General features: G+C 43.0%; 1 protein-coding gene across 3 annotated transcripts in view; it reads left to right on the forward strand.

Annotated features, from left to right (window-relative positions):
- Positions 1-27,401, forward strand: part of SLC25A13 (solute carrier family 25 member 13) — a 231,183-nt gene that overhangs the window by 114,047 nt on the left and 89,735 nt on the right. For all 3 annotated transcript variants that reach the window (XM_027540106.1, XM_027540105.1, XM_027540108.1), the window contains exons 5-7: positions 6,784-6,923; positions 24,449-24,595; positions 27,005-27,143. In XM_027540106.1, the coding sequence (XP_027395907.1) occupies positions 6,784-6,923; positions 24,449-24,595; positions 27,005-27,143 (426 nt within the window). The remainder of the gene's footprint in view (positions 1-6,783; positions 6,924-24,448; positions 24,596-27,004; positions 27,144-27,401) is intronic.

The following is a 27,401-nucleotide window of genomic DNA, read 5'->3' on the forward strand; positions in this document are numbered from 1 at the left end:
GGATTTGAAAAATAATACCTGCTGCTGGCAAGTGATGCCAGCATCTATCAAGTGCCTCAGCCAGGATCTGTCCTGTCTCAGTGACACTAGCTGGCTTTGATCCTCAGTATTCCGATTAGACCCTTAATTCACTTCAAAAGAAAGGAACCCTTCTTCATGCTGTTGCTCTTTACTGAGAAACTCCCTCACAGATTCATCTGAATAAATCCTCCACAACTTTCAGGACCCAGATCAAGTTTTATCTTCTCCAGGAAGCCTTTTCTCTCCTACTTTGTAAATGCATCTGTCCTTAAACTTGTGTTTCCTTGCTGCAAGGAACCCTGGCCCTTTAGCCCTTAATTCAGCATGGTGTTTGGATGTGCTGTTCAGTTATTTCTCGTGGATTGGCCTTGGAGTCAGCACTGTGTCTTCTCCGGCCCTCCTCCACCCCGCAGGACCTGGCACAGCGCTCCCACCTGGGCGGGCTGGCTGACGGCTGGCAGTCTTAAAGTGGCCAGCATGTTAGAACAGAGGAGAACTGAAGATGGACACCGTTCTCAGGCCCGTGTAGTTTGGACACTGTCCAGCTCCAGGCAACACGGGCCACAAAAGCCAGGATGTGAATGTTGTTCACCGGGTTGTACGACCTGCCTCTCTCCGGGGTCTCCAAGTGGTCGATGTGTACACTGACTGCCTTACATTAGCTCTTCCGAAAAATCTTTCTTACCTCTTTCCTTTCATATCTTTGGTCTGTTTCAGTCTGGGGTTTTAAACCCTTCTATAGCCCGTTAGGACAATGTTTTTCAAAATGAGGTTCTGGACCCTTAAATTAGAAAAACACGGTGGTGGTTCACTCACTAAGTCATGTCTGACTCTTTGCGACCCCAGGGACTATAGCCTGCCAGACTCCTCTGTCCATGGAATTTCCCAAGCAAGAATACTGGGTTGCCATTTCCTTCTCCAGAGGACCTTCCTGACCCAGGTATCAAACCCAGGGTCTGTATTGTAGGCAGATTCTTTACTGCTGAGCTACTAGGGAAGTCCTAGAAGAATGTAGGATGTTAATTAAAATGCAGCTTCTTTAGTCCACTTGTATCAGCCTAGGCGAGGGGCTGAAGACTTCTGTAAGCAAGACTGATAATTCTTATGTGTGTGTGGGGGGGGGGTCAATCCCCACCCATGTCCAACTCATTGAGACCCCATGGACTGTAGCCTGCCAGGCCCTTCTGTCCATGAGCTTATCTAGGCAAGAATACTGGAGTGGGTTGCCGTTTCCTTCTGTAGCAGATCTTCCTAGACCAGGGATTGAACCCACACCTCCTGCATTGGCAGACAGATTCTTTACCACTGAGCCACCAGGGAAGCCCGGTTAGATCCTTATGCACTTCACTAAAATCTTAGGATATGATTGATGAAGTGACTTCAGTAGGGTGGAAACTGTAGTGCCTCAAAAGGTTAATATCACTGTCCTCAACCTGTTACACTGTTATAAACCTTTTCTTCTTCAGTTAAATTCAGCCACAACTTAGTGAGTATTTATTTGCTCTATGCCCACCGTGGTGCAGGCGTGGGGGAGAACCAGATGGGAAAAATATAGTCTTTATTATTAATTTATGTCAATTCAGGTGCTCAGTCGTGTTCGACTCTTTGTGACCCCATGAACCTTAGCACACCAAGCCTCCCTGTCCATCACCAACTGCCGGAGTCTACCCAAACCCATGTCCATTGAGTCAGTGATGCCATCCAACCATCTCATTCTCTGTCATCCCCTTCTTCTCCCACCTTCAGTCTTACCCAGCATCAGGGTCTTTGCAAATGAGTCAGCTCTTCGCATCAGGTGGCCAAAATATTGGAGTTTCAGCTTCAGCATCAGTCCTTCCAATGAACACCCAGGACTGATCTCCTTTAGGATGTACTGGTTGAATCTCCTTGCAGTCCAAGGGACTCTCAAGAGTCTTCTCCAACACCACAGTTCAAAAGCATCAATTCTTTGGCACTTAGCTTTCTTTATAGTCCAACTCTCACATCCATACATGACCACTGGAAAAACCATAGCCTTGACTAGACAGACCTTTGTTGGCAAAGTAATGTCTTTGCTTTTTTAATATGCTGTCTAGGTGGGTCATAACTTTCCTTCCAAGGAGTAAGCGTCTTTTAATTTCATGGCTGCAGTCACCATCTGCAGTGATTTTGGAGCCCCCAAAAATAAAGTCAGCCACTGTTTCCACTGTTTCCACTGTTTCCACATCTGTTTGCCATGAAGTGATGGGACCAGATGCCATGATCTTAGTTTTCTGAATGTTGAGCTTTAAGCCAATTTTTTCACTCTCCTCTATGTAGAAAGGTGTTAATAATCTATGTAGAAAGAAAAGATAGATAACAAATGTATATTCACACAGACCTAACTGCATCCTTATGCATACTATATAGACCTATCTTTTTGAAAACACATCAGTAGTTCAGATCTGTAGGACAGACAGTCTGTAGAGATAACATGTCTCAGAGATTACATTTAGCTCTAAACTTCAGGGGGATGAGATTTCAATTCTTCAGTCAGACATTTGCATAAGAGAGACAGACTCCCACAGAATAGTGGAGAAAGCTCTGTACTTCGGGTTCAGAGTTCACAGTTTTGAATTCAAGTCAGAGCTCTAGTAAGCAGTAAATGATAGTTACTTATAGGAAAAATAAGATTGTTGGTTAGAGTGAGATGCATTTTATTTATTTTAATTAATTTTTTAATTGAAGGTTAATTGCTTTACAGAATTTTGTTTTCTGTCAAACATCAACATGAATCAGCCATAGGTGTACATATGTATGGAGAGAGTAACATGGAAACTTCACATTACCCTATGTAAAATAGACAGCCAATGGGAATTTGCTGTAAGTCTCAGGGAACTCAAACAGGGGCTCTGTATCAACCTAGAGGGGTGGGATGGGGAAGGAGATGGGAGGGCTGTTCAAAAGGGAGGGGACATATGAGATGCATTTTAAACTAAGTTTTGAGTAACCTAAATTTATTTAATTTATACTTCTATAGCATATAAATATTAAAATGGATTTTAAAAAATGCCTTAGCTTTATATGCCAATGTCAGGTTAATATCTTCTGTTACTTTTTTTTGTATTAACACATTTAATTTGCATGTGTTTAACCTAAAACACATTTTTGCTACATTTAATTGATTTGACTATCCAGCTGATACACCCTTTTTTATAACATGTCTGCTTTTGTAAATGTCTCTCATCTTGCTCATGCTGGCAGAAGATATGGAGGATGATTTTCCTCATCACTGCCAGGAAGTTCCTGTTGCTCTTTGTAATAGTTTGCTGGGGTTGCCGTAAAAAAGTGCCACAGGCTGGGTGGCTTAAACAACTGAAATTAATTTCTTACACTTCTAGAGGCAAGAGTTCAAGGTCACGGTGTTGGCATGATGGGTGTCTTTTGAGGCCTCTCTCCTTGTAAATGATAGTCCTCTCCTTGTGTCTTCCTCTGCGTGGTCTTCCTCTGCATGTCCGTGTCCTAACCTGTTCTTCTTAATAAGGATGGAAGTCATATTATATTACGCCACCACCTCATTTTCCTGGTGGCTCAGATGGTAAAGAATCTGTCTGCAGTGCAGGTGACCTGGATTTGACCCCTGGGTCAGAAAGATCCCCTGGAGAAGGGAATGGCTACCAACTCCAGTTTTCTTGCCTGTAGACTCCCATGGACAGAGAGCCTATGAGCTACATACAGTCCACGGGTCACAAAGTAGTCACTTTTAAGGTTCTAGGGGCTGTGACTTCAACAATACAAAAACAGCACAGCACACAGATCTCATGTCCTGTCAGCCCTGAAGTCTTCTGTTGCTGCTGCTGCTGCTAAGTTGCTTCAGTCGTGTCCGACTCTGTGAGACCTAATGGACGGCAGCCCACCAGGCTCCCCTGTCCCTGGGATTCTCCAGGCAAGAACACTGGAGTGGGTTGCCACTTCCTTCTCCAATGCATGAAAGTGAAAAGTGAAAGTGAAGTCGCTGAGTCATGTCCGACTCCTAGCGACCCCGTGGACTGCAGCCTACCAGGCTCCTCTGTCCATGGGATTTTCCAGGCAAGAGTACTGGAGTGGGGTGCCATTGAAGTCTTCTGTTACGGCACACAAAACTCTCATCATGAGCTTGGCTTTTCAGCTGTATCACTAACCTCCTCAAGGTCTGCAGTGCTGGACTTTTTGTTCTCCAGAGACATCATTTCTTTATGGCTTTTACTTATTTTCCATCCGCCCATGATTCCAGTTAACATCTTTCATTACTTCCTATAGGACATTGAGGGAGAGATCAAGAAAAGGAAGGACCTCATTTTTGATAGTTATCCTATGATTATTTCATTGACCATTATTTTATCAAAATGGTTGGCAGAAAGGACTCTACTTCTCCGGCTTGGCAGAAAAGTGGTTAAAAAGTCATTTTTGTTTGTATATTTCTCTAAAATTTTATTATTGTATGTAAACATTTTTTATAGATTAACAATGTAGATTAAAAGATTTTAATAGATTTTATAGATTAAAAGGTTTCTTTCTTTTGGTCACATCAAAGACGCTTGCTCCTTGGAAGAAAAGCTATGACCAACCTAGACAGCATATTAAAAAGCAGAGACATTACTTTGCTGACAAAGGTCTGTCTAGTCAAAGCTATAGTTTTTTCAGTAGTTATGTATGGATGTGAGAGTTGGACCATAAAGAAAGCTGAGCACCAAAGAATTGATGCTTTTGAACTGTGGTGTTGGAGAAGACTCTTGAGAGTCCCTTGGACTGCAAGGAGATCCAACCAGTCCATCCTAAAGGAAATCAGTCCTGAGTGTTCATTCGAAGGACTCATGCTGAAGCTGAAGCTTCAATACTTTGGCCACCTGATGTGAAGAACTGACTCATTTGAAAAGACAGTGATGCGAAGAACTGACTCATTTGAAAAGACCCTGATGCTGGGAAAGATTGAAGACAGGAGGAGAAGGGGATGACAGAGGATGAGATGGATGGATGGCATCATTGACTCGATGGATATGAGTTTGAGCAAACTCCGGGAGGTGGTGATGGACAGGGAAGCCTGGCACGCTGTAGTCCATGGGGTCACAAAGAGTCGGACACGGCTGAGCTACTGACCTGAACTGACTGAATGTAGGCTCTGCCTGGACAAGGGATCATACCCATGTCTCTGCACTGGCAGGCAGATGCTTTACCACTGAGCCACCAGTGGCCCAGTTCTTAAATCTCAATTCTAGTTTCACTTCATTTTCTTATGTCCTGGCTCGCTCTCTTTTCCTCTGTCTCTCTCTCTTTTTTTCTTCCTAGAGAAACAGAATAAATGCAAAGAAATTGAGGGTTACATTTAAAAAGTTTTTATTTTATTGTCCTCATCAGGGCCAGCCTGAGGTTTTCTGCCATCTTTTATAAAATTCATGCCCGGCATAATTCTGATTTTTACTGCTTCCTGCATGCAAATACACAGCCAATCTTATGCTGATGGCAGCACTAGTGTGTCTTCATGGCAAGACTTACAACTCTCTGGAAACTTTAAAAGCATGGAATAAAAACTTGTGGGTGTAAGGGGGGTTGGAAGTAGGAAATTTGGGGGAATCAGTGGAAATACATGCCAAAGTTTTTGGCACCCTTTAGAGAACTAAAGAATTTACTTCTTTTTTTCTTTTTTAAAATCTTTGCAAAGGGGAAGAAAAACAAGGTAGCAGGCACAGTTTGCTCATAAAAGTGAGCAGGTTTGGTAGATATATTTAAAGATGTGAAGGCCAGGACAAATCCAGTTATGTAATTTGTGTCCCTGTACCCTCCAAGCATACACTCTGGTTGGAAGGTGGGGAGACTAGTAAATAAAATCATGAAGCTTTAGAAAAGTAGAGTTGTTTTTTTTTTGTATCATTTTTTCTGTTCTCTGCCAGTCTTCTTACAGTTTTGTCTTTAAGTTTTTTTATTTATAAGTATTAGTTGCTCAGTTTTGTTTAATTCTTTGCTACCCCCATGGATTGTAGCCCACCAGGCTCTTCTGTCCATGGAATTCTCCAGGCAAAAATATTGGAGTAGGTTGCCATTTCCTTCTCCCGACCCAGGGATGGAACCTGGGTCTCCTGCATTGCAGGCAGATTCTTTATGGTCTGAGCTACTGGGGAAATCCCATAGTAGAGGCTAAAAAGAGGGTCAGTATGTGTCAAGTCAGAGTGTTCAGGATAAAGTTAAAGGATTGGACTGTTGGCTCTTTTTCCCATTGCCTTCAAGTGTGGCCTGCTGAACAGTGGAAGGTTTTAAAACTCTTTCAAGTCTTAGTGCTGTTTAATATATGCTTAAAGGTTTATATCTGACTTCCAAGTCCTCAAAAACATTTTAACGGCTTGATAAGGAGGGCTATATTTAAGAGTTGTATCGTGTTCTCAGTGTTTCTTTATGAATATGTGTGCTTCTTGCCACTGAAGACTGATTTATATTTTCTGTGCCTAGAGAATAATATTTGTTGAAACAAAACAGATGATGATACAAGATTTAGCTGATTGATGCTGGCCTGCTGCTGCCTGTAGGCCTTTTTATGTGTGTGTGACTTCTTGATTTTTTTTGTTTTATTGGATGGGATTATTTACTTCTAGTCTGTTAGACTCCTGCATCTATTTCTGCCATGACTTTAAAATCTGTGTTTTTAAAGTGGAGTTCCTTTTTATATGAAAAACATAGCAATATGCATTTAATAACAGGTTTTAGAAGGAGGTACCTGATTTGCTTTGTTTTAATCTGGTTTGTTGTAATCAACCTTTCTTTTTCTTTCTTCAGAGGATGTTAAGCAAGTTTTTGGACAGACCACAATTCATCAACATATTCCATTTAACTGGGATTCAGAATTTGTGCAACTACACTTTGGAAAAGAAAGAAAAAGACACCTGACATATGCAGAATTCACTCAGTTTTTACTGGTGAGTCCAGCTCTTGTAAAAGGTTAAAAAGAATGGATGAATAAATAAAACTAGGATCCCAATCCAAATTTGCTAACCCTGGCCAAACCATCCTATTTGGAAGTATTTCTTCATTAGTATGTAGAAACTATAGGGTTAAACAGGCTCTGATACAGCCTGGAACCATTTCATGCTTAAATGGAATACACTCTGAGGACCCTGGAAATTAAGTGATCTGCTGAAAGGTTATATAAATCAGGAGGGGCGAGTTGGAACCTGAACTCTGGGCTTATGACTGGTTCCACTACTGTGTCCGTGCTAAGTCACTCTGTTGTGTCTCTTTGTGACCCTATGGACAGTAGCCTGCCAGGCTCCTCTGTCCGTGGAATTCTCCAGGTAAGAATACTGGAGTGGGTTGCTATTTCCTACTCCAGGGGATCTTCCCCACCCAGGGATTGAACACGCATCTGTTACCTCTGCATTGGCAGGCGAGTTTGACTTCTTGGCTTATGACTGGTTCCACTACTACTTACTTAATAATTTTGTTATCCCTTTAGAAATGGACAGATGTTGTCACCAGCATCTAACTGTAGAATTATTTGCGTTTTATAGACAAGACATTGGATCTAAAACTTGACTGCATATTGGAATCACCTGGGGAGTTTTAAAAACTATTATTGTTTTGGTCCCCCACCTCTAGAGATTAGATTCTGTGAGTCAGGTGTGTGTTTGTATCTGGGGTGAAGGGCAGAGAGGGCTTGCTTGGCACTTGGAGTCTTTTGAGGCATTTCTGTTGTGCGGCTAAGTGTGAGAAACACTGTTCAGGGCACATGCTATCCATAGCTGGCGTTCAGCTCTGCGGGAGTTGTCTGCATTTCTGGCATGCCCCTCAGTCCAGTCCCTCCTGCCTCTGCTCTTCACTTCCCCCTTTGGGGTGCTTTCAATGGGCCATTGATGATGCCAACAGAAGACTCATAACACCATTGAGTTTTCCTCCCAAAGCATAAGATGGTGTTAATTCTGATAGAGATCAATATCTGTATAATATGTAGGTCTATGTGATAAACCACTCTTTCAGATTTTTATGCATTTGTTTCCCTAACAATTTGATTTTATTTATATATTAGTAAATATTGACATAACGTTTAAAAGACTTGTTTAAAAGAATTGGTTTGCTGTGTTTTAATTCCGGGTCCTCAGGAAAAATTTGCTAAGGAGATCATCTTTTTCTTTTTTTAATTGAAGTGTAGTTAAGGTACAGTGTTACATTAGTTGTAGGTGTACTGTATACATGGTTTGACATTTGGATACATTAGGAAGTGGCCACCATGATACGTCTAGTAACATGTAGTTACATGTGGTAACAAAGTTATTACAGTGTTGACCATAACCCTCATGTTGTATATGGCATTGTCATGGCTTATTGGTTTATTTTTACTGGAGGTTTTCAGCTCCCTTACTTTTCATCACCTTTTCATCCCACCCACCGCCCCATCCACCTCCTCAAGCCACCTTCTCTTCTGTTATTAGTAACATTAGCAGTGGGTATGGCAGTGGGTTCGTGATGCCTGTTTCCTGTATTCCTGAGACCTTGCCGGAACCCTGAGGAGTGGTTAGAAGCACAGCTGCTGGGTGGAGGGGAGGGCCCGAGGGCGCATGCGTGCTGTGCCATGTAACCACTCAGTCAGCATTTTGTGGGCTCCATTCTTAGGCACCAGCATTTATAACTGGCTGACTCTCCTGGGTGCTTTCTCTTTGTGACTTTTACATGCATCATTATGATATATAGAATTTGTTACACTTTTTAGTTTGCTTTTATTTTCCTGGCCTCTGAAAATGTAAAACAAGATTTATTAAATACATGCCTTTGTATTTTTTAAAAAAAACATGTTAATATCTATGAATTCCTGGTGGCAGTTCTGTGTAAACATAAACCTGCTTACGTAACTCAGGTGGAGATGGCCTGTGAGTTGTTAGGTTTGTGCTGTTGTTTACGCAAGACATCATCCGCAGTAGGAGGTGGGGTTCGTTTTGATGAGGAATAATTGCGATAATGCTATTGAGACAAATGCCTTCAATTGACTTTATGGAATACAGCCTAATTAACTTTTAGGCTTAATGGGATGTTAGCAATAGTAAGGATGATCACCTTTCCCTTTAAGCAAGTATCAATTACGTGGACTCATGAGTCAGCTATAAGCCACGCAGATTTTTCTGGGCCTTCCTCGAGATACGGACGAGCCAGAGTCAAAGATGAGAGATGACTCAGGGGTTACTGACCAGGTTTGCAGCTGCAGCTTGCAGGCATTCGCTCGTGTCTGACTCCATTCTCTATGTAATGGTGAATGCGCTCATCCCTCGGTGTCCTTCATGGGATGCTTTTGACTTCATAGTGAGATTACAAGTGCTAAACTTTGACAAGGTTAAGATGGTTTAGGTAGATAATTTGGGCCTTGCTTTTGTGTTCCACTCCAGGCCCAGATTTCAAAGAATTAATGTGTGTGTCATGACAGACTTCATATAAATGCCACTGCATTACCAGTTTAGACGTCTGCCACTGGGTCTCTCTCCCACTGCCCCCGCTCAGACGCTTCCTTTGAAGTCTTTTCTGAATGACCTCAACTTTAAATACTTTGATTGTCCTTTTGGACTGTTTTCTGGATTAAGGGAACTCCTTGAAATGTAAGTGACCTTTAGGGCTCTTGCTGTGTTAAGCAGGATTCCTGCCTTTCTGCTCTGGGGCAGGTCATAGAAACACAAGCACCAGCTCCCTGGCTGGTGCCCAGGTCTTGAAAGAACTGCCACCATGCATGTCCCTGCTGTCACCTGAGGAGGAAGAGGAGCAACTGTGGGGTCCGCTGAGAAGCGCTTGTGGCTTCAAGGAGCCTGGAGGTCCTAGATGGTAGCTTGGATTGGTTTCAGCTAACTCAGCCTCACGCTCTGGTGTGTGATCTGTGCTCATATAAGTGCTCGTGTTTGTGCCCAATGGACAGTGCTGTTCTTTGCGAGGGCAGTTACTTTCCCCCTTCATTTAAAAAATATTTTAGCACGCGGGAGCGGGTGTGCATTTGTCACAGGCTGCCGTGTGGCTGTGAGGACTCCTTGTGTTCACGGGCTCATCCGGGCATTGTCTGAGGTGGCGCTGGTCACGGGCGTGGGTTGAATGCTGAGCTGGCATGTTGTTTTCTGGCATAAAGGGGTCAATCAGTTTGAGAAACTTTGAACTAAATTTGCCTTGTTTGTTCAGTTCCATTGCACAGTTGTGTCCAACTCTTTGAGACCCCATGGACTGCAGCACGCTAGGCTTCCCATCACCAGCTCCCGGAGCTTGCTCAAACTCATGGATGCTGAGGCCATCCAACCATCTCATCCTCTGTCATCCCCTTCTCCTCCTGCCTTCAATCTTTTTTTGTATCATTTAGATACAAAGTACAAAACCTCATTTCTACTTTGTATCTAAATGATACCATTGAAGCAAGTGGCAGAGATGCAAAGCCTCCTGCCTAGTCTTGTTCCTCAAGACAGGGAAGGATTTCAGAAGGAAGCGTGGCTACAGCCCTGTTACCCCATCCTTGAGACTGTTGCCTCCACTGCTGCTGGTTTTTTATGCCTGGTTCTATCATCTCTAGTTAACTGCATGAGTGATGGTGTGTGTGTGTGAATGTGAGTATAGTTTTATGTATTTATTTTTTGCTGCACTGGGTCTTCGTTGTTGTGTGGGCTTTCTCTAGTTGCAATGAGTGGGGACTCCTGTCTAGTTGCAGCGTGCCGGCTTCTCACTGCTGTGGTTTCTCTTGTTATGGAGCACCAGCTCAAGGTGTGCAGGCTTCGGTAAATGTGGCACATGGGCTTAGTTGCTCCATGGCATGTGGGATCTTCCCAGCCCAGGGATTGAACCTGTGTCCCCTGCATTGTAAAGTGGATTCCTAACCACTGGAACACCAGGGAAGCCCGTGAATATAGTTTTGTTTATGGGTATATATGTGTGGATTTTAGAATAGTCTACATGCATTTCCAACATCTCTTTCCTCTCAGCTCTTAGGGCAAAGCTGTAATTTTATGATTATGAGTTGAAAAATGGATTTTTAATATACTGAAAGCAGTATATTTAGAAAACAGTTCAGAGGAATTTTTGTATCCTGTACCTGATGGAACTCCTGTTCATAAATGATATTAGCATAGAATATCTTGTTTGGAAGTATTTCTGTGATTGTTACTTGCATGGAGCAATCCACCCAACTCAAGAAATATTTGCTGGGGATGTAGGATTTTTCAAGAGGCTTTGTGCAAAAGACTCAGAGGTGCAGAGGGAATGACAACTTTCGAGACACAGTGTACAAATCTGGGCGTCATTCCTGTGTTTTTCTGCTCTACAGCTTAAAAGGCACAACTGCAAACAGATATACAGTGTATACCCTATGAAGGTGCTCTTTTATAACAAATTGAAGGTTTGTAGCATAAACCCTTAAGGCAGGTGTCAATTTGAAACCAATAGTTTCAGAGTCTGGTTACAACACCTGTCCAAAGTACAAAATTAAAAGTCCAGATACCCGTATAAGGTAGTTAACAGCCTCATGTTACAGATGAGGAGACTAAGGCCTTTACGTTAGTCTCTTAGCAGTATCTCATGTGTGATTGAGCATCTTTTCATGTGCCTGTTGCCACTTGTATATTTTCTTTGGAGACGTATCTGCTGAAATCCATTACTGTGAGCACAGAGTGAAAGGAAGGCCCTTAAGCTTCTCTGCCAGATAATTCTGTAGAGTTGGCAATGAGAGTCACTCAAAAAAAAAAAAAAAAAAGGAATACTAGTAACAATCTTTGTAATTTATGAAGTGCTTTTGAAAATATTCTGTTTCTGATAATAGCATCCCCAATATCCTGAGAGGTAATGATCATTCTTCCCTATTATATGCAAAAGAATAAACAGACTCTAAGGTAAAATTTTGCATTTTCAGATAGTTATTTTTTTGGGAAATGCTCATGGCTTTCATTAGGTTCCCAAAGGAATATCCCAAAAGAGTGCAGAACAACTCTTCTGGAGCTTAACTTCTTCCATAAGATCACAGATGTGTGAGGAATCAAACAATATGGTGCCAGGACCACTTAGGCTCCACTGCACTGTCTCCAGGGCTGTGGCTATGAAGTCAGTTTCTGTTCCTGGAGGGGCCATGTCTCCTAATGGGGATGTACAGTCACGCATTATTGGACATTCAGAATTCTTGATCCCTGCCCGTGAATTGCCAGATATGATGATAAAACCATAGTAGGGTGCGTGTTACTGTTGTTTCCAGTTACTTTTTTCTTTTCTTGGCCTCACTGCACAGCTTGTGGGATCTTCGTTTCCCGACCAGGGATTGAACCTGGGTCCTAGCCATGAAAGCACAAAGTCCTACCCTCTGGACTGCCATGGAATTCCCCTCCAGTTAGTTTTTGATAGTGTTTTATAATCATGTGTATATATTTAATATCAATAACCTCAGATATGCAGATGACACCACCTTTATGGCAGAAAGTGAAGAAGAAGTAAAGAGCCTCTTGATGAAAGTGAAAGAGAAGAGTGAAAAAGTTGGCTTAAGGTTCAACATTCAGAAAACTAAGATCACGGCAGCCAGTCCCATCACTTCCTGGCAAATAGATGGGGAAACAGTGGAAACAGTGGCTGACTTTATTTTTTAGGGCTCCAAAATCACCGCAGATGGTGATTGCAGCCATGAAATTAAAAGATGCTTACTCTTTGGAAGGAAAGTTATGACCAAGCTAGACAGCATATTAAGAAACAGAGACATTACTTTGGCAACAAAGGTCCATCTAGTCAAGGCTATGGTTTTTCCAGTGGTCATGTATGGATGTGAAAGTTAGATTGTGAAGAAAGCTGAGCACTGAAGAATTGATGCTTTTGAGCTGTGGTGTTGGAGAATACTCTTGAGAGTCCCTTGGACTGCAAGGAGATCCAACCAGTACATCCTAAAGGAGATCAGTCCTGGGTGTTCATTGGAAGGACTGATGTTGAAGCTGAAACTCCAATACTTTGGCCACCTGATGCGAAGAGCTGACTCATTTGAAAAGACCCCGATGCTGGGAAAGCTTGAAGGCAGGAGGAGAAGGGGACGACAGAGGATGAGATGGTTGGATGGCATCACCGACTTGATGGACATGAGTTTGGGTAGACTCTGGCAGTTGGTGATGAACAGGGAGGCCTGGTGTGCTGCGGTTCATGGGGTTGCAAAGAGTCAGTAACTGAACTGAATTACAAAATGTATACCTATGGCGGATTCATTTTGATATTTGGCAAAACTAATGCAATTTTGTAAAGTTTAAAAATAAAAATAATAATAAAAATAAATAAATAAATAAAAGTAATCTGCACATAGGAGTTTCTAACAGCTCCTGTCTCCGAGTATCTTGGATTGCTCCCCATTGTGAAATACTTAAGTAGAAAGCTGTTGCTTGTTAACTATTTCACCTATAGCATTTTCCAACTTGGCAAGTGCTTTGGCTTTTGTTGGTCTTTATAGTCACTTTAGGTGTTGTGCAGCGGCTATTGTCTCTGTATGAAAGATGAGCACATAGAAGCATGGAGTTTTCTGAATTTGTTCAAGATGAGACAGGTGGAACACAAGTTGGTTTTAATTTTCCTAAATCTCTAGCAGTGTTTTCAAATTTTGTATAATTTTTTTTCGGAAGTGATTATTTTAAAAAGGCTGTACCCTGGGCCTCTCTGTCCCCACAAGAGTTTGATTCAGTAGGTCTGGATAGGGCCTAAGAAGTTGCCTTTCAGACAAGCATCCTGAATTGTGACGTCCCAGATGGTCCGAGGGCTGCACACTGAGAAACGTTGATCTAGATGACAAAACCCTGATTGTTTAAAAGCACAGAATCTGGTGTTCAGGTCTCATCCTCAGGTTGATGAGGAGCTCAGAGAGCCAGATATGATGAGGTTGGTGTTTCAGAAGGATCACTCTGGCTGTTGTGTGGAAAATGAAATGGAGAGTCCTATGATGGGGAGAGGGAGACCAGATGGCCACTTTCCAGTATAACAGTTGGTAACAGTGATGAGTGGATTTCAAGAAAAATTAAAGGGATAGACCTGGCCAGGCTTGGTGATTTATTAGGATGGGGACAGGTACGCATATATGTAACTCATAGTTCTCTCCTGTATTTTAGGCTTTGGGCAAGTGGAAGGACGGTGGTGATTTACTGAGGTTGGGGGCAATGGGGGAAGGGGTGGAGGGCATGTGGATGAAGGGCTGTTAGGAGCGCTTTGCACGTAATCACTAGTGACTTGTGTGCGGTTGAGTTGTTTCCACCTCATCATCAGTTCCTTGGAGTTAGGGTCTCATAGGAGCCCTACTGATGGCCCCACACACCTGGGCATTTCCAAGAAAATTCTCTTTCCTTCATTTCACGGAGACAGGACATTTGTTTGTTTCTAGAGGCCTTCCTCCTCTTGCTGTAGGAAGAGGAGTCTTTCAGAAATTAGCAGTGCTCTAAATTGGTAGAGAGACCAGATATTAGTGTCAGGATTCCATTCGTTAGCCAAGAAATGGGACAGCTGACTTGGGAGAGAGTGGGGCTAATAATTCTTTCTAATGTTGTCTCGTCACATAGGGTTTAGGAATGAAGTTACCTGACCCAGCAGAAAGCCCTCATCACAAGGGTATGAGTGTCTATCACATTATTCAGGCCCTCCTTTTATCAGAAGAACCGTGACATCAGGAGAGGTGAATCATAGTTGGTGGAGCTAGGACTAGAGCCTAGGGTTCAGAGCTGTGTCGTGTGTCCAGATCAGCCATTCATATTCCTAAAAGCTTTTATCTTCACATCACGTAAGCCCCAAGATAACTTTGTTAGATGCCAAAGATACACTCATGCAAATAACAACTGAACAATTTTGGTTCTTTGTTAAATCAAATTGACCAGTATTTTGGCTTATGGGTCAGCATGGCATACAGATCAACCCAAGTCTTTTGTGTAAAATGGGCATTTTGGTCCTAGAGAGCAGAGTTCTGGAAGTTGGCAGCTCCCAAGTCCTTCTTGAGGCCAGAGGTTCTCTGCTCCTAATCAGATGTTTTTCATCGTAGGTTTGTGACTGTGTATATCAGTGTATACATAAGTGAAGTCACTCAGTCGTGTCCGACTCTTTGCGACCCCATGGACAGTAGCCTACCAGGCTCCGCTGTCCATGGGATTTTCCAGGCAAGAATATTGGAGTGGGCTGCCATTTCCTTCTCCAAGGGATCTTCCCAACCCAGGGATCGAACCCAGGTCTCCTGCATTGTAGGCAGACGCTTTACCGTCTGAGCCACCAAGGAAGCCCCAGTGTATACTACTGCTGCTGCTGCTAAGTCGCTTCAGTCGTGTCCGACTCTGTGCGACCCCATAGACGGCAGCCCACCAGGCTCCCCCATCCCTGGGATTCTCCAGGCAAGTATACTAGTTTAAGGCAAAACTTTCAACACAATGGGCTATCTTGTTAAAAAAGAAATTGTTCCCCCTGCTGCTACTCTTAACATCACCAAACAAAAGAAACATAACCTTCAACCTCGGCAACATCAAGTTCTCAAGCTTTGGAACTGAAAGAGCATTTCAGGTGTTAACAAAAAATAATCCTTTGTAAGTAGGACTTGCTGAAGCCACGATTGTTTCAACCAGTTAGTGAACCGGTAACCACGTCTTTGCTTAGGATTGAGTAACCCAAGCCGTGTGTGCCTCCCCTGGCTCCCCCAGCTTGCCATCTGTATTAATTAAAATATCTAGACCATGGATCTTTAGTAGCCAGAGACCACGATTATATTTGCATTTTTAACACGCATGTGGTCTTTATGTTGATTTTAAGTTGGACCAGATGGGATCTGCCATACGGCTTTGGTCCTGCTTCATAAATACAGCACCCCTTGATGATCCAAGATGAAATAATGAGTAAAGGTGTAGCTAATGTCGTTTCGCTCTCAGCTTTTCTAAGAGATGAGATCGTGGTTTGTGTCCAAATAGCAACCACCGCTGGTTTGGCAATGAGTAATGAGAGGTGTGGGAAAAGCCTGGTCACTTGGAGACTTAGATGCAGGGCTCATCTCATTCACTCTGCACTTTCTGCTCTCTGGGCAAAGGAAATCAGAATTCATTGTGCTGTTGTGTCCGTGGTGCTTGTCAGCTTGCTGTTCTGTGGAGTGGCCTGTTGTGCAAGTTTTTACAGTAACATCCTGGTGAAAATGAACACACCATACAGCTGTTACCCACTGTGAGGTTTAACGTTGAATCAGGAGAGCCAGGAAATTGAGATGGAAAAGCTCTCTGTTTGGTTGCCGCCAAGGTGTTGCTGTGTGGGCAGTGCCACATGCTACATGCCAAATAATTACTGCTTCTTGAGACCCTTTTTTAATTTTAATTTTTTTAAGACAACTTTTAAAATTAGAGGCCCCACCCATTGAAATGGGGATAAAATTTCACCCCAAACTCTGGAAGTCTGACTGCTTAGGCTGAATGTGGGCAGCACAGAAAAACGTTGCAGTGGGAACAGCTGCTTTCTCTACCTGCTCCAGTGCCAGATTCTCTTTTTGATTCAGTTTAAAAATATATGGATTTTTATTTTAACTAGAATTTTTTTCCTCTGAGTTAGCACAGGATTATGAAAATGATACTTAACATATTAAGCGGTACAGGTCCTGATACTTGATGTAACATAGAATTTATTTGAAATTGAGCAAAATATGATACCATATTTTGTAAGCAAACCTTCTTTACACCTTTTTATTCCTCGTTTTCATAAATAATTAACCTGCATTTTCCTCAGAATTCTTACAGCAACACTTTCCAAAGGAGTTTTTTTGATTTTAACAGTATAAATTTGATACAAATCCTTGTTGATAGTCCCTGTTTTTATTAAAGTTTTAGATATTTATTTTTAATTTCAAAACTGTACAAAACACAAAAAATGAAAGGGGTCTTTTTTTGTGCTCCCCCCTCCCTGCTTCTTTGGTTCCTGATACATTGTTGAGGTTGAAACACAAACTTATGTCTCTGAATAGAAGTAGAGAGAGTTTCTGCATTCAAAATATACCCAATTGGAAATTATTAAGGAAATGACAGGCCTGAACTGTTAGAAGCATGAACGTTAAGCCAAAAGTGGTGTAAGCCCTGTATAAGTGTATTTCTGTACAGCTAGCAGTTTTGAGCGACTTCACTTTCACTTTTCACTTTCATGCATTGGAGAAGGAAATGGCAACCCACTCCAGTGTTCTTGCCTGGAGAATCCCAGGGACGGCGGAGCCTGGTGGGCTGCCGTCTATGGGGTCGCACAGAGTCGGACATGACTGAAGCGACTTAGCAGCAGCAGCAGTTTTGAAGCGTTTGATTTTTTCCCCACTTCCTATAGCATTCTGATGGTTGTGTTGAAGTTGCTGGAAGCTGCTAGAGGAGAAGGCGAGTCCATTAATCATTATGCCCCAGAAGACAGGGAACAAAAAACAGTTCACTGGCAAATGTAAAGAAAAAGGGAGCCTCCTTTCACACGGAGGGGTAGGACCGCCTTAGAGGCCACGGCCCAGCTGTGTGCTGGTGCGGCCCCCTGGCCTTAGATGAAGGAGCCCCCTTCCTCTGCACAGTCCCTCCTGGCTCCATCAGCAGCATTTAGGAAGCACCCCGTGGCCTGTTACTGATAAGAGCCCTCTTTCTCCGTAGAGCTGTCTTCACCCCAGCTCTCTGGGTTTTCCACAGGGTCTCAGGCCCCTCAGATTTATCGTCTGTACTCCTATAGGTATTGGTTCTATTTTTGTCATCTGCCCACTCTTTCTGTGTATCCTAGGATGATCTCATCCATTGGTACAACTTTTTTTTTCTTTTTCCTTTTCCTTGTGGTTTTTATAGGCCTTCCCCTAAAAGGAATAGGAAGTCTGCGAAGGTTAAGAATACGGCTCTGGGGCCAGACCACCCCGCTGCACATCCAGCTTCATCCTTAGTGTCATGCGGCCCCCAGCTGGCCTTTCCTTGGTTTTTCCAGCTACAAAATGGAGGTGACGGGCAGCCCCTCCTTAGAAGGTTATTGAGGTGGTGAAGTAGGAAAATGCACTGTCCCTGAAGTATAACCTACACTGAATAACGGTAAACATGGTCTCTTGGGGGCATTTTTCCTCTAAAATTCTGTTGTCTGCATTTCCCAGATTTATATTTCCACATGTGCCTCTGACGTTTTTTGGTTTCTGCTTAACTTTTGTTTATAACTTAAGCTCATCTCCCTCCAGGTTTCTCCCTCATGGTCATCGACCTCATCTCTTTCCCCTGAAGCATTTTCTTTTGTGGCAGATTCTCCCATTCTCCAAGGTGAGAATTCTTTTAGAAACTCTTGTTTGATTTTTAGATATGAATCACCACCCAAACTTTTCTTAAAAATCTCTTTTCTAGTTATCTGTCCACATCACTTATGATCCCCCTTTAAGCTTTTGCCCAAGGCAGCGTAAGTTAGTAGTTAAAATCTCAGTTTTGGAATCTGGTAATACCTTGGTGTAGAGAGCGAAGCCTGGCTTTCTCCTCACTCTGTGACTTTGGACCAGTAACTTAACCTCCGTGAGCTTCAGGTCCCTCTGGGAGATGAAGATGTTATTACTTTACAGGATTATTGTGAAACTCGAATGAAGTACTGTCTCTGAAGTTCTTGGCAGAGCCCGCAGCCTGGAGGACGTGTTCAGGCCTTCAGTTGTTTCTGTCGCCCTCTGCCCTAACTGGTTTTCATCTCTCTGTCCCTCTTGCTGGTTCAGAATAATTTAGCAGAACCGCTGTTCCTTACTAGGGATTTTTTTTTAAAGACTCCAGAGTACTTATATTGGAAGGGATTGGAGAGGGTTTTAAACCATTCACTTTGACCAAAATTAACGCTCCTTTTTATGAAGTGCCTATTGCACACGACGTCTAGTTTTACCACCCTGTACAGCATGGTGTTGCTGGGTGCTCCCTAAGTCCTGCCAACTTGGAGTACCACGACTGAGACTTGAGCTCTGCCCATTCCGGTCCCAGACTTAAGATTCTTATCATCATAACATCTTGCTTCCACGACCCCCTGTATTAAATAAAGCTAAATCAAAATAAATTCCTTGACATGTGTTTCTCAGCTGGTAGTTGAACAGATATTTCCAGTGACTGGGAACCTGCTGTTTTGCACGGTAGCCCATTTCATTGCTGAATAGTTGTGCAGATTAAATACCTCTATGCTTTGTGCCAAAACCTGATCCCTTTATTTTCTCTCCACCGATTTTCTTTTGTAAAAAACAGAGAGGCAGTCTAACTTCTTTTTACCTGTTAGTCCTTTAAACCGTTAAATATTTGAATGTAACTATTGCTTCTCCCATTGTTCTCCCCTCTCCCGCACACAAGGCGAGTTGATCCGTTCTGGCCCCTTGCATTTGAAAATGACCAGTAGCTACCCATGCTTTGCACACCATGCATCCCAAAAGCTTTCCATCCCAGCCTTACCCTTTCGGATTCAGATATGTCCAGCCCTCACTGAATAGGGCTACATTTTCCTTAATCAGCTGTAGAGGAGAACTTAGAAGTTCCTCTGCCGCAAGTAGCGAGCCTGGCTTGGTTTCAAAGGTCGTTGATTCTTGAGTTCAGTATTTATAGAGGCCCTGTGTTAGCTGCCCCAGGCCTCCTTACTGATCTTTTTCCCCCTCAGTCTTCTGCTTGTGTGCACGGCCGGGAGAAGGCCTTGTAGACGTGGTTTCTCTCTTCCAGGTTCTCCGCTGTTGTTAGGAAGACCGTTGTGGCAATCGCCAGCACATCAAAGACTTCAGCCTTAATGAAAAAATTTCGGAAACTATCTTGTTTTCTCATGAAAGTTGGCAACAGAAAAATCTAGGGCCTTAGAATAATTTAAAAGCAAATTGAAAGCTCATCCTCTCATAACTCTGAAGACTCCAAAGTGTCAAAGAGTGTTTTGTAATCCAGTTCCTGAGAGCAGCGCCACCCAGGCTCCCATGCAGTCTGGTGTGGTGTGAGGGGCAAGGTGAGGGCAGTGGGACCGCCTGGGCTTGAAGTCCGGTTTTGCTGTGTCCTGTCAGTGAGATCTCCATTTCCTCATCTGCTGCAGTAAGGTTAAGAGCGGTTCCTAAATCGGAGGGGTGCTGTGAACATTAAATGAGTCTATTACTACAGAGTACTTTAGAACAATCTGGCAGGTGATGCATGCTCACGAAATGCTGTTACTGTTGCTGTTTTATTGTTTCAGGTAATAGTTTTCATTTCCTTACCCAGAGCAAGAAACAGTCATGACATAAACAGATGTTCTTCAGAAGGCCGGCCCCATCTTCAGTAAGCTACTTTTAAGTTTAGGGAAACACATAGCTGAACATTTTTACTATTTCCTACTATTAATAGAGAACTGCATGATCTGCCTTCACGTTTTTCATGGAATTTATAGTGTTCCCAGTCTCTTAAGAACTGTTGGAAATGCATTCTCAAGTTCTCCGTTAGGGTTGAAAGTGCTTTCTTCCCCAATGATTGCGGGGTCCCTGCTGCTTACAATTAATTGAGCACCAAAGTGCATGGTGACGGTGTTCGTCCACGTTACCAGTGCACCCCCGTCCTGTAACGGGAGCATCAGCCCCCAGCTGGGTGTCCATTTCCCAGTTCAACATTCCGGACAGGTTGGTCACAACGTGGTGGCTTCCTGCTCTCTGAGGAGGGGGAGCGGCCAGGGAAAGTGATACTGTTTTGGGTATAATGATCTGAGGATCCCCAAGACTACTTTAGTTGTAAACTAGGGGGAGTGGTAAATAACTGAACACCCGTTCTGGTATTGTCGAGAGTAATCTTGGCTTACGATAGTTTTAGCAGTGGGTCTGGCAATTCAAAGACTCTGTTCATTTACTTCCAATTGAATACATACTGTGGTCATTTTTCACTACAGGGTGTTTAACAGTTGGTTTCATCCTTCCTCATAAATTGGAGACATTTGTACAGAGGACTCCTTTTTGTTCAATACATTGTAATTTCTTCACTCAATTGGTTTTATACAATTTCATATCACTGATGATACGTCTGTGGTTTATTGAGTGCCTACTATATCTAAAGCATTCTGCCCACTCCGCAAGGAGGATGAGCAGGGCACAGCAAGGTGGGGGAAAGACAGGAATGCAAACAACTGATGATAATGTAGGATGGAATAAGACAAGTCTTATAATTGAGGGCCACGCAGGAGACCACGCGATCAGATCAGTTATTTTCAGTTAGGAGGCCTGGTTATATTTACATAAGTGGTGGCATTTGAGCTACCAAGTAGGAGGATTTCAGGAGCTAGAGAAGAAGGCTACGGTCTGTGCCAGGCGGAGGAAAGAGTGTGGACAAAGGCCTGGGTGTGTGGAAGGTCTGGCTGGGCTGGGCCTGGGTACTGGAGACCAGGCTGAGAGTAACGCCTTGTAGTGTCTCAAGAGTCTTGCTTTGGAGACAGATCTTTATGATGAAAGGGTTCGGGCAGAGGTGGTAGGAGTCAGGTTTGAGATGCTTAAAGGCAGCTGTTGACGTGTGCAAGGGGCATGCAGAGATCAGAGAGAGCGCTAGACTGAAAAGTTGGGCTCATGGTGGCCATTGAGCCGTGTTCTGAGGAGGGCTTGAATGTGTGGTGTCAGGAATGAAAAGGAGAAGATGCATTTGAGTGAACGTTCAAAGGTCTAAGTGACTTAATTTAGTAACTGGTTTACTCTGAGGGAAAGAAGCTTGAAGAATTGAAAATGACCGTTTTCCAGGTAGATGACCAGGAAAACAAGATGCTAATAATGAAGTTTGGGACACAGGAGAGAGACAAGATTTGAGGCCTGGGTGGGGGACACCCAACAGCATGTTGAGTGACGTGGAGTTCTGTGGCCTTTACAAGATACCCCATGGGTAGATTCTCTAAGCTGTCAGGGATTCTGGTGCAGAAGATAGGAGTGAGACACTTGGATCTGGGAATCAAGACCCATGAGAGGTCTTAAAAGAAGACCTAGGGAGGGGAGTTCTTTGCGGAGGGGAGTTCTTTGCAGAGGAGAGTTCATTTAGGACCCGAGGACAGAGGGCTGATTGGTGCCTCCCATTTAAGGAGTGAGTGGAAGAGGCACTAGAAAGATTAGGTCCCAGCAAGAGTTCCAGCAGGGATGGGCCTGGCCAGCACTGGCAGATGGTGTAACTGAAAAGAGGCTTTTCAATAGAATTAGAACTCTGGTTCTTACTGTTGTTTTGTCTTTAAAAAGGTTTTATTGTAGACACTTTCAAACTGCACAAAAGTAAAGGTAAGGGAATAATGACCTGCCATGTTCTCACTCCAGCTTCTATCATTTTCAGTATTTATTAACTCCTCATTATCATCTAATAAAGTTTATTAAACTTCAGACAATTTAAGGTCCTCAAAACCCTTATCCATGATGCCTTTTCATTTCATCGAGATGAGATCTCACTCCAAGGGCCCATTTGGGAAATGGGCAGAGTGTTGTGAGGAAGAGTCTCTGCAGAAGGAATGCACCTCCTACATGGCACATGCTGGGTTCTGATGGGAGGCTGTGTTTTATTGTGTGTATACACTTATCTCTGGGAATATCAAAACAGATCTTAAGATTGGGCTCTCTATCCATAGATCATACGAATTAAAACATACATCCAGCGGCACTGCCTCAATTTGGCCATCTCTGACCCACGTACCATCCAATTCCTAATTTTAGAGCGTTGGTCCTCAGTTGGGACATAAGGCCCTCCCTGAAGACATTCTTGATTGCCGTGGCCTTGGAAAGGGGCTGTAGTATCTGGTGGAAAGAGGGTAGGAATGCACAGAAAAGCCCACATACAAAGGCTTCACCCACCCCCAGACACCAGTAATGTAGAGGAATAGCATCTTCCGGAACAGAACCACCCTTTTCAATCTGTTGTTACATCACGTGTTTGTGAACCACGTTACCATTAAGAACTTTTCTCTCTTCTTTGGGGAGAGGTTAATGTCCTTTTAACTGGTTTTCCTTTGATCACTTGCATCACCTAAGCAGGGTTTGGCCAGATCGTTGAGCGTGTGCTGTTCTGTGCTTAGTTGCTCAGTTGTGTTCGACTCTTTGTGACCCCGTGGACTGTAGCCCTCCAGGCTCCTCTGTCCATGGGGATTCTCCAGGCACGTATATACAGTGGGTTGGCCTTGGCCTCCTCCAGAGGATCTTCCCAACCCAGGAACCAAACCCAGGTCTCGTGCATTGCAGGCAGATTCTTTACCATCTGAGCCACCAAGGAAGCCCTCTTTGAGCCTACCAAGCCTCATTCTAGTTTTTATTTTCCTCGTGTCTTTGGACTCGAACAGAAGTGATTTGGTTTCTTTGGGTAAGAGATTTAAGGGGGGGATGTACTTTCTCAAGACATATTCACCAGTCTGAGCAAAGTTTCCTCTTTGGAAGGAGATAATAACTTGGGGATGCTATTGAACAAGTGTGGGGCTCGGTAATTCAAGATATAATGTCTGTTTCTTCACCCTGATTTGAAATTGAACACTCATTTATCAGTTCAGTTCAATCGCTCAGTTGTGTCCAACCCCATGAATTGCAGCATGCCAGGCCTCCCTGTCCATCACCAACTCCTGGACTTTACCCAAACTCATGTCCACCGAGTCAGTGATGCCATCCAGCCATCTCATCCTCTGTCGTCCCCTTCTCCTCCTGCATCCAATCCCTCCCAGCATCAGAGTCTTTTCCAATGAGTCAACTCTTCGCATGAGATGGCCAAAGTACTAGAATTTCAGCTTTAGCATCATTCCTTCCAAAGAACACCCAGGACTGATCTCCTTTAGAATGGACTGGTTGGATCTCCTTGCAGTCCAAGGGACTCTCAAGAGTCTTCTCCAACACCACAGTTCAAAAGCATCAATTCTTCGGCATTCAGCTTTCTTCACCGTCCAACTCTCACGTCCATACATGTCATTTATAGTAACTGAGAAATACAAATAATTTCACCTTTTTTTTTTCTTCCAAACTTTAAGCTTTTTATTTTGTATTGGCAATGGCACCCCACTCCAGTACTCTTGCCTGGAAAATCCCATGGACGGAGGAGCCTGGAGGGCTGCAGTCCATGGGGTCGCTGAGGGTTGGACACGACTGAGCGACTTCACTTTCACTTTCATGCATTGGAGAAGAAAATGGCAACCCACTCCAGTGTTCTTGCCTAGAGAATCCCAGGGACGAGGGAACCTGGTGGGCTGCCATCTATGGGGTCGCACAGAGTCAGACACGACTGAAGTGACTTAGCAGCAGCAGCATAGCTAATTAACAATGTTGTGGCGTGTGTGTTAGTTGCTCTGTCACATCCGACTCTTTGCAACCTCGTGGACTGTAGGTAGCCCATCCATGGAATTCTTCAGGCAAGAATACTGGAGTGGGTTGCTATTTCCTCTTCCAGGGGATCTTCCTGACCCAGGGATCAAACCCAGGTCTTCTGCACTGCAGGCAGATTCTTTACCGTCTGAGCCACCAGGGAAGCCAATGTTATGATAGTTTCAGGTGAACAACAAAGGAATTCAGCCATACATATACATTTACCTTCTTTATTTGTAGGAAATACAGCTGGAACATGCAAAGCAAGCCTTTGTTCAGAGGGACAGTGCCAGAACTGGAAAAGTCACAGCCATTGACTTCCGGGATATCATGGTCACCATTCGCCCTCACGTCTTGACGCCTTTTGTAGAAGAATGTCTAGTAGCAGTAAGTAGGGGGTGTTGTTTTTTAATTTTTACTGGAGTATACTTTAATTTACAACATTGTCCTCATTTCAGGTATGCAGCTGAGGTAATCAGGTATACATATTTGTGTATCAACTCTTTTTAAGAGTCTGTTTGCATAGAGGTCATTATAGAATGTTGAGTAGCGTTCCCTATGCTGTGCAGTAGTTATTGTCTCTTTTATGTATAGTAGTGTGTCTATATCAATTCCAATCTCCCAATTTATGTCTCCCCCCAAGTTGTAATTTGCCCTAATGAAATACTTTATTCTATCTGGTATAAGCTCAGTAGATAAGGAATTGTAAGAACAAGTATTATAAATTATGTAGAGTTTTTTTCTGTTTAAGCACTGACATTTTCTTCTTTGCTCAATGGTATTGCATCCATTACCAAAGTTACAGGAAGTGCTTTGTGGGTGTTAGTGAGTATCTTAATTTGTTACCTGGATAGTATGAAATATCTTAAAGAAATGTATTAACTAGAATTTTTTAAAAAAAGGAAAAACAGCTATATAATTGCATGTTAGTTTGCTTTATATTTTGAGATATGGCAAATGCTTGTCTTCACTTTTACAAGTTCTCCAAGAAAAGGTATTTTAAAATAAAAACCTTAAAATAAAAAAAAAAGTGCACATAGATATATTTGAGGAGTCGGCAGAATAGCAACTCTAAGCCTTGGATTCAGTCATTCATGCACCCTGTGTGTTGAGGCAACAGTGGCCCATGTGGTGGGCAGGTCTCTGCTGCCGTCTGTTGTGGAGCTTCTCCTCTAGTGGGGGTCCAGCCACTCTTCTCCCTCATGGTTCCTGAGGGTATCCTGGAACATTCCATGGTGGTGGTTCCCAAGCCTTGATCATGGAGCTTAAGAATCATCAGGGATTGTTATTAAAAGTGCATATTCTGAGGTCTTTTCTAGGCCTGCTGATCCACCATCCACAGTGGTGATCTGATTTCTTTTTCTTTAAAATATTTTAACTTTATTTAGTTGCTCATTTTTGCCTGTGCTGGGTCTTCATTGCTGTCATGAGTTTTCTCCAGTTGCTGTGAGCGGGGCTGCTCCCGGGTTGCGGTGCACGGGCTTCTCCTGGTGGTGGCTTCTTGTGTGGAGCACAGGCTCTGGACGCTTGAGCTCAGTAGCTGTGGCACCTGGGCTTAGCTGGCCCACGGCACGTGCGATCTGCCTGGAACAGAGACTGAACCTGTGGTGCCTGCATTGGCAGGCAGATTCTTAACCACTGGAGCACCAGGGAAGTCCTCATATCTAATTTCCAAAGCTTATCGGATAATTGTGATGATCCCCTGGATTTGGGACCCATATGCAATGGTAACTCTTCTTGTGTTAATCCCAGGGAGAGGACTTTTTGAATGTTTCGCCGTCATCTGAGTTTCCCATAATGCTTACCTTAAGTGAGAACTCAGAGTAGCTTTTCCTTTTTCCTCTTTATTTTCACTGGTCCCTCTTTTTGAAGATAATGGTGTTCTGATAAGGCCTTCCCACTCTGGCACGCTGGCTCCTTGTCTTGGTCCTTCCCTTCCCTAGCCCAATCTAAACTCTCACGTCAGCTATTTCAAACGTTTATGAAGTGAAGATTTATGTGGTTGTTACCTTATAAAGAAGTGCTTTCCTAATAAAAATATTTTGCCTTGTTAGGGAAGGATAGAATTTGAAACCCCAAACTGAAGTTCCATTTATAATGGACATGCTGTCTGTTTCCCTTATCCCTGTGAAGAAATATGGTTTCTTACAAATTCTGATTATCAAGAGTCCTGGCCAGTCTTAACCCCCATCAAAGCATATGACATCTCATAATTTTATCATAATGTGCTTGTTTGCTGGAAATCCTACCAATACAAAGTATGTACTTAAATGATTATTTATTACTACTTATAAGTAACTTGACAAATCATGATATTAATGTTAGATTAACCACTTCTCATAGCATGTTGTGTTGGTATAATAGTTTTGCATGCATAAGTATACACATGTGGGCATGTGTATAATACAGTTTTGCATGTCTAAGCTTTTAAGAATTGCTCATTAGATGAAATAAACAAACTTATAAAACATTTCCAATGGAAATTTGAACTCTGTAAATTACTACTGGTCCTGTTGTTATAATCCTACATGTGTATTTATTTAGTTTTCTAGGACCTGTGTGTGGAGAGTACAAGTTCTGGTCATGATTAGTTGCAGTTACTTCTAAAAATCATTTATAGCTTTTTTTTTTTCTTTTAATGTGAAAGAAAAATACTTCTGGCCACTTTTTGCTATACATGCTTTTTTGATTACTTCCAAAACTAGCATTTGATATACGTACTTCTGAATCTTCTTCATTCTATAAATCCTTTGTTTATTTTTCTTCTCCCCCCCTCTTATTTTCAACTTATTTGAGGCTGCTGGAGGTACCACATCCCATCAAGTTAGTTTCTCCTATTTTAATGGATTTAACTCGCTCCTGAACAACATGGAACTCATTAGAAAGATCTACAGCACTCTGGCTGGCAACAGGAAAGATGTAGAGGTGACTAAGGGTGAGTGCGACTAAATCTGGATTCTTGCCTGCGAGTGTCTTGGTGAAGTATTATTAGAGGGAAGAAGACAACCAAAAGTTCATGTTACAGAGTTTTCTGTCCCTAGTTTTCTATCTCATTGACACATATTAACCATTTGGTACTTGTGTGTTCTCCACTCTGAAACAAATGAAACAATTTTCAGCACATTTTAAATAAATCCAAGGCTGTCTTTGAATGAGGGAACCATGTAAAGGTTCTCGTGTGTGCGCTAAGCCT

This window comes from Bos indicus x Bos taurus, chromosome 4 (assembly GCF_003369695.1).
Source record: "Bos indicus x Bos taurus breed Angus x Brahman F1 hybrid chromosome 4, Bos_hybrid_MaternalHap_v2.0, whole genome shotgun sequence".
Taxonomy (NCBI): domain Eukaryota; kingdom Metazoa; phylum Chordata; class Mammalia; order Artiodactyla; family Bovidae; genus Bos; species Bos indicus x Bos taurus.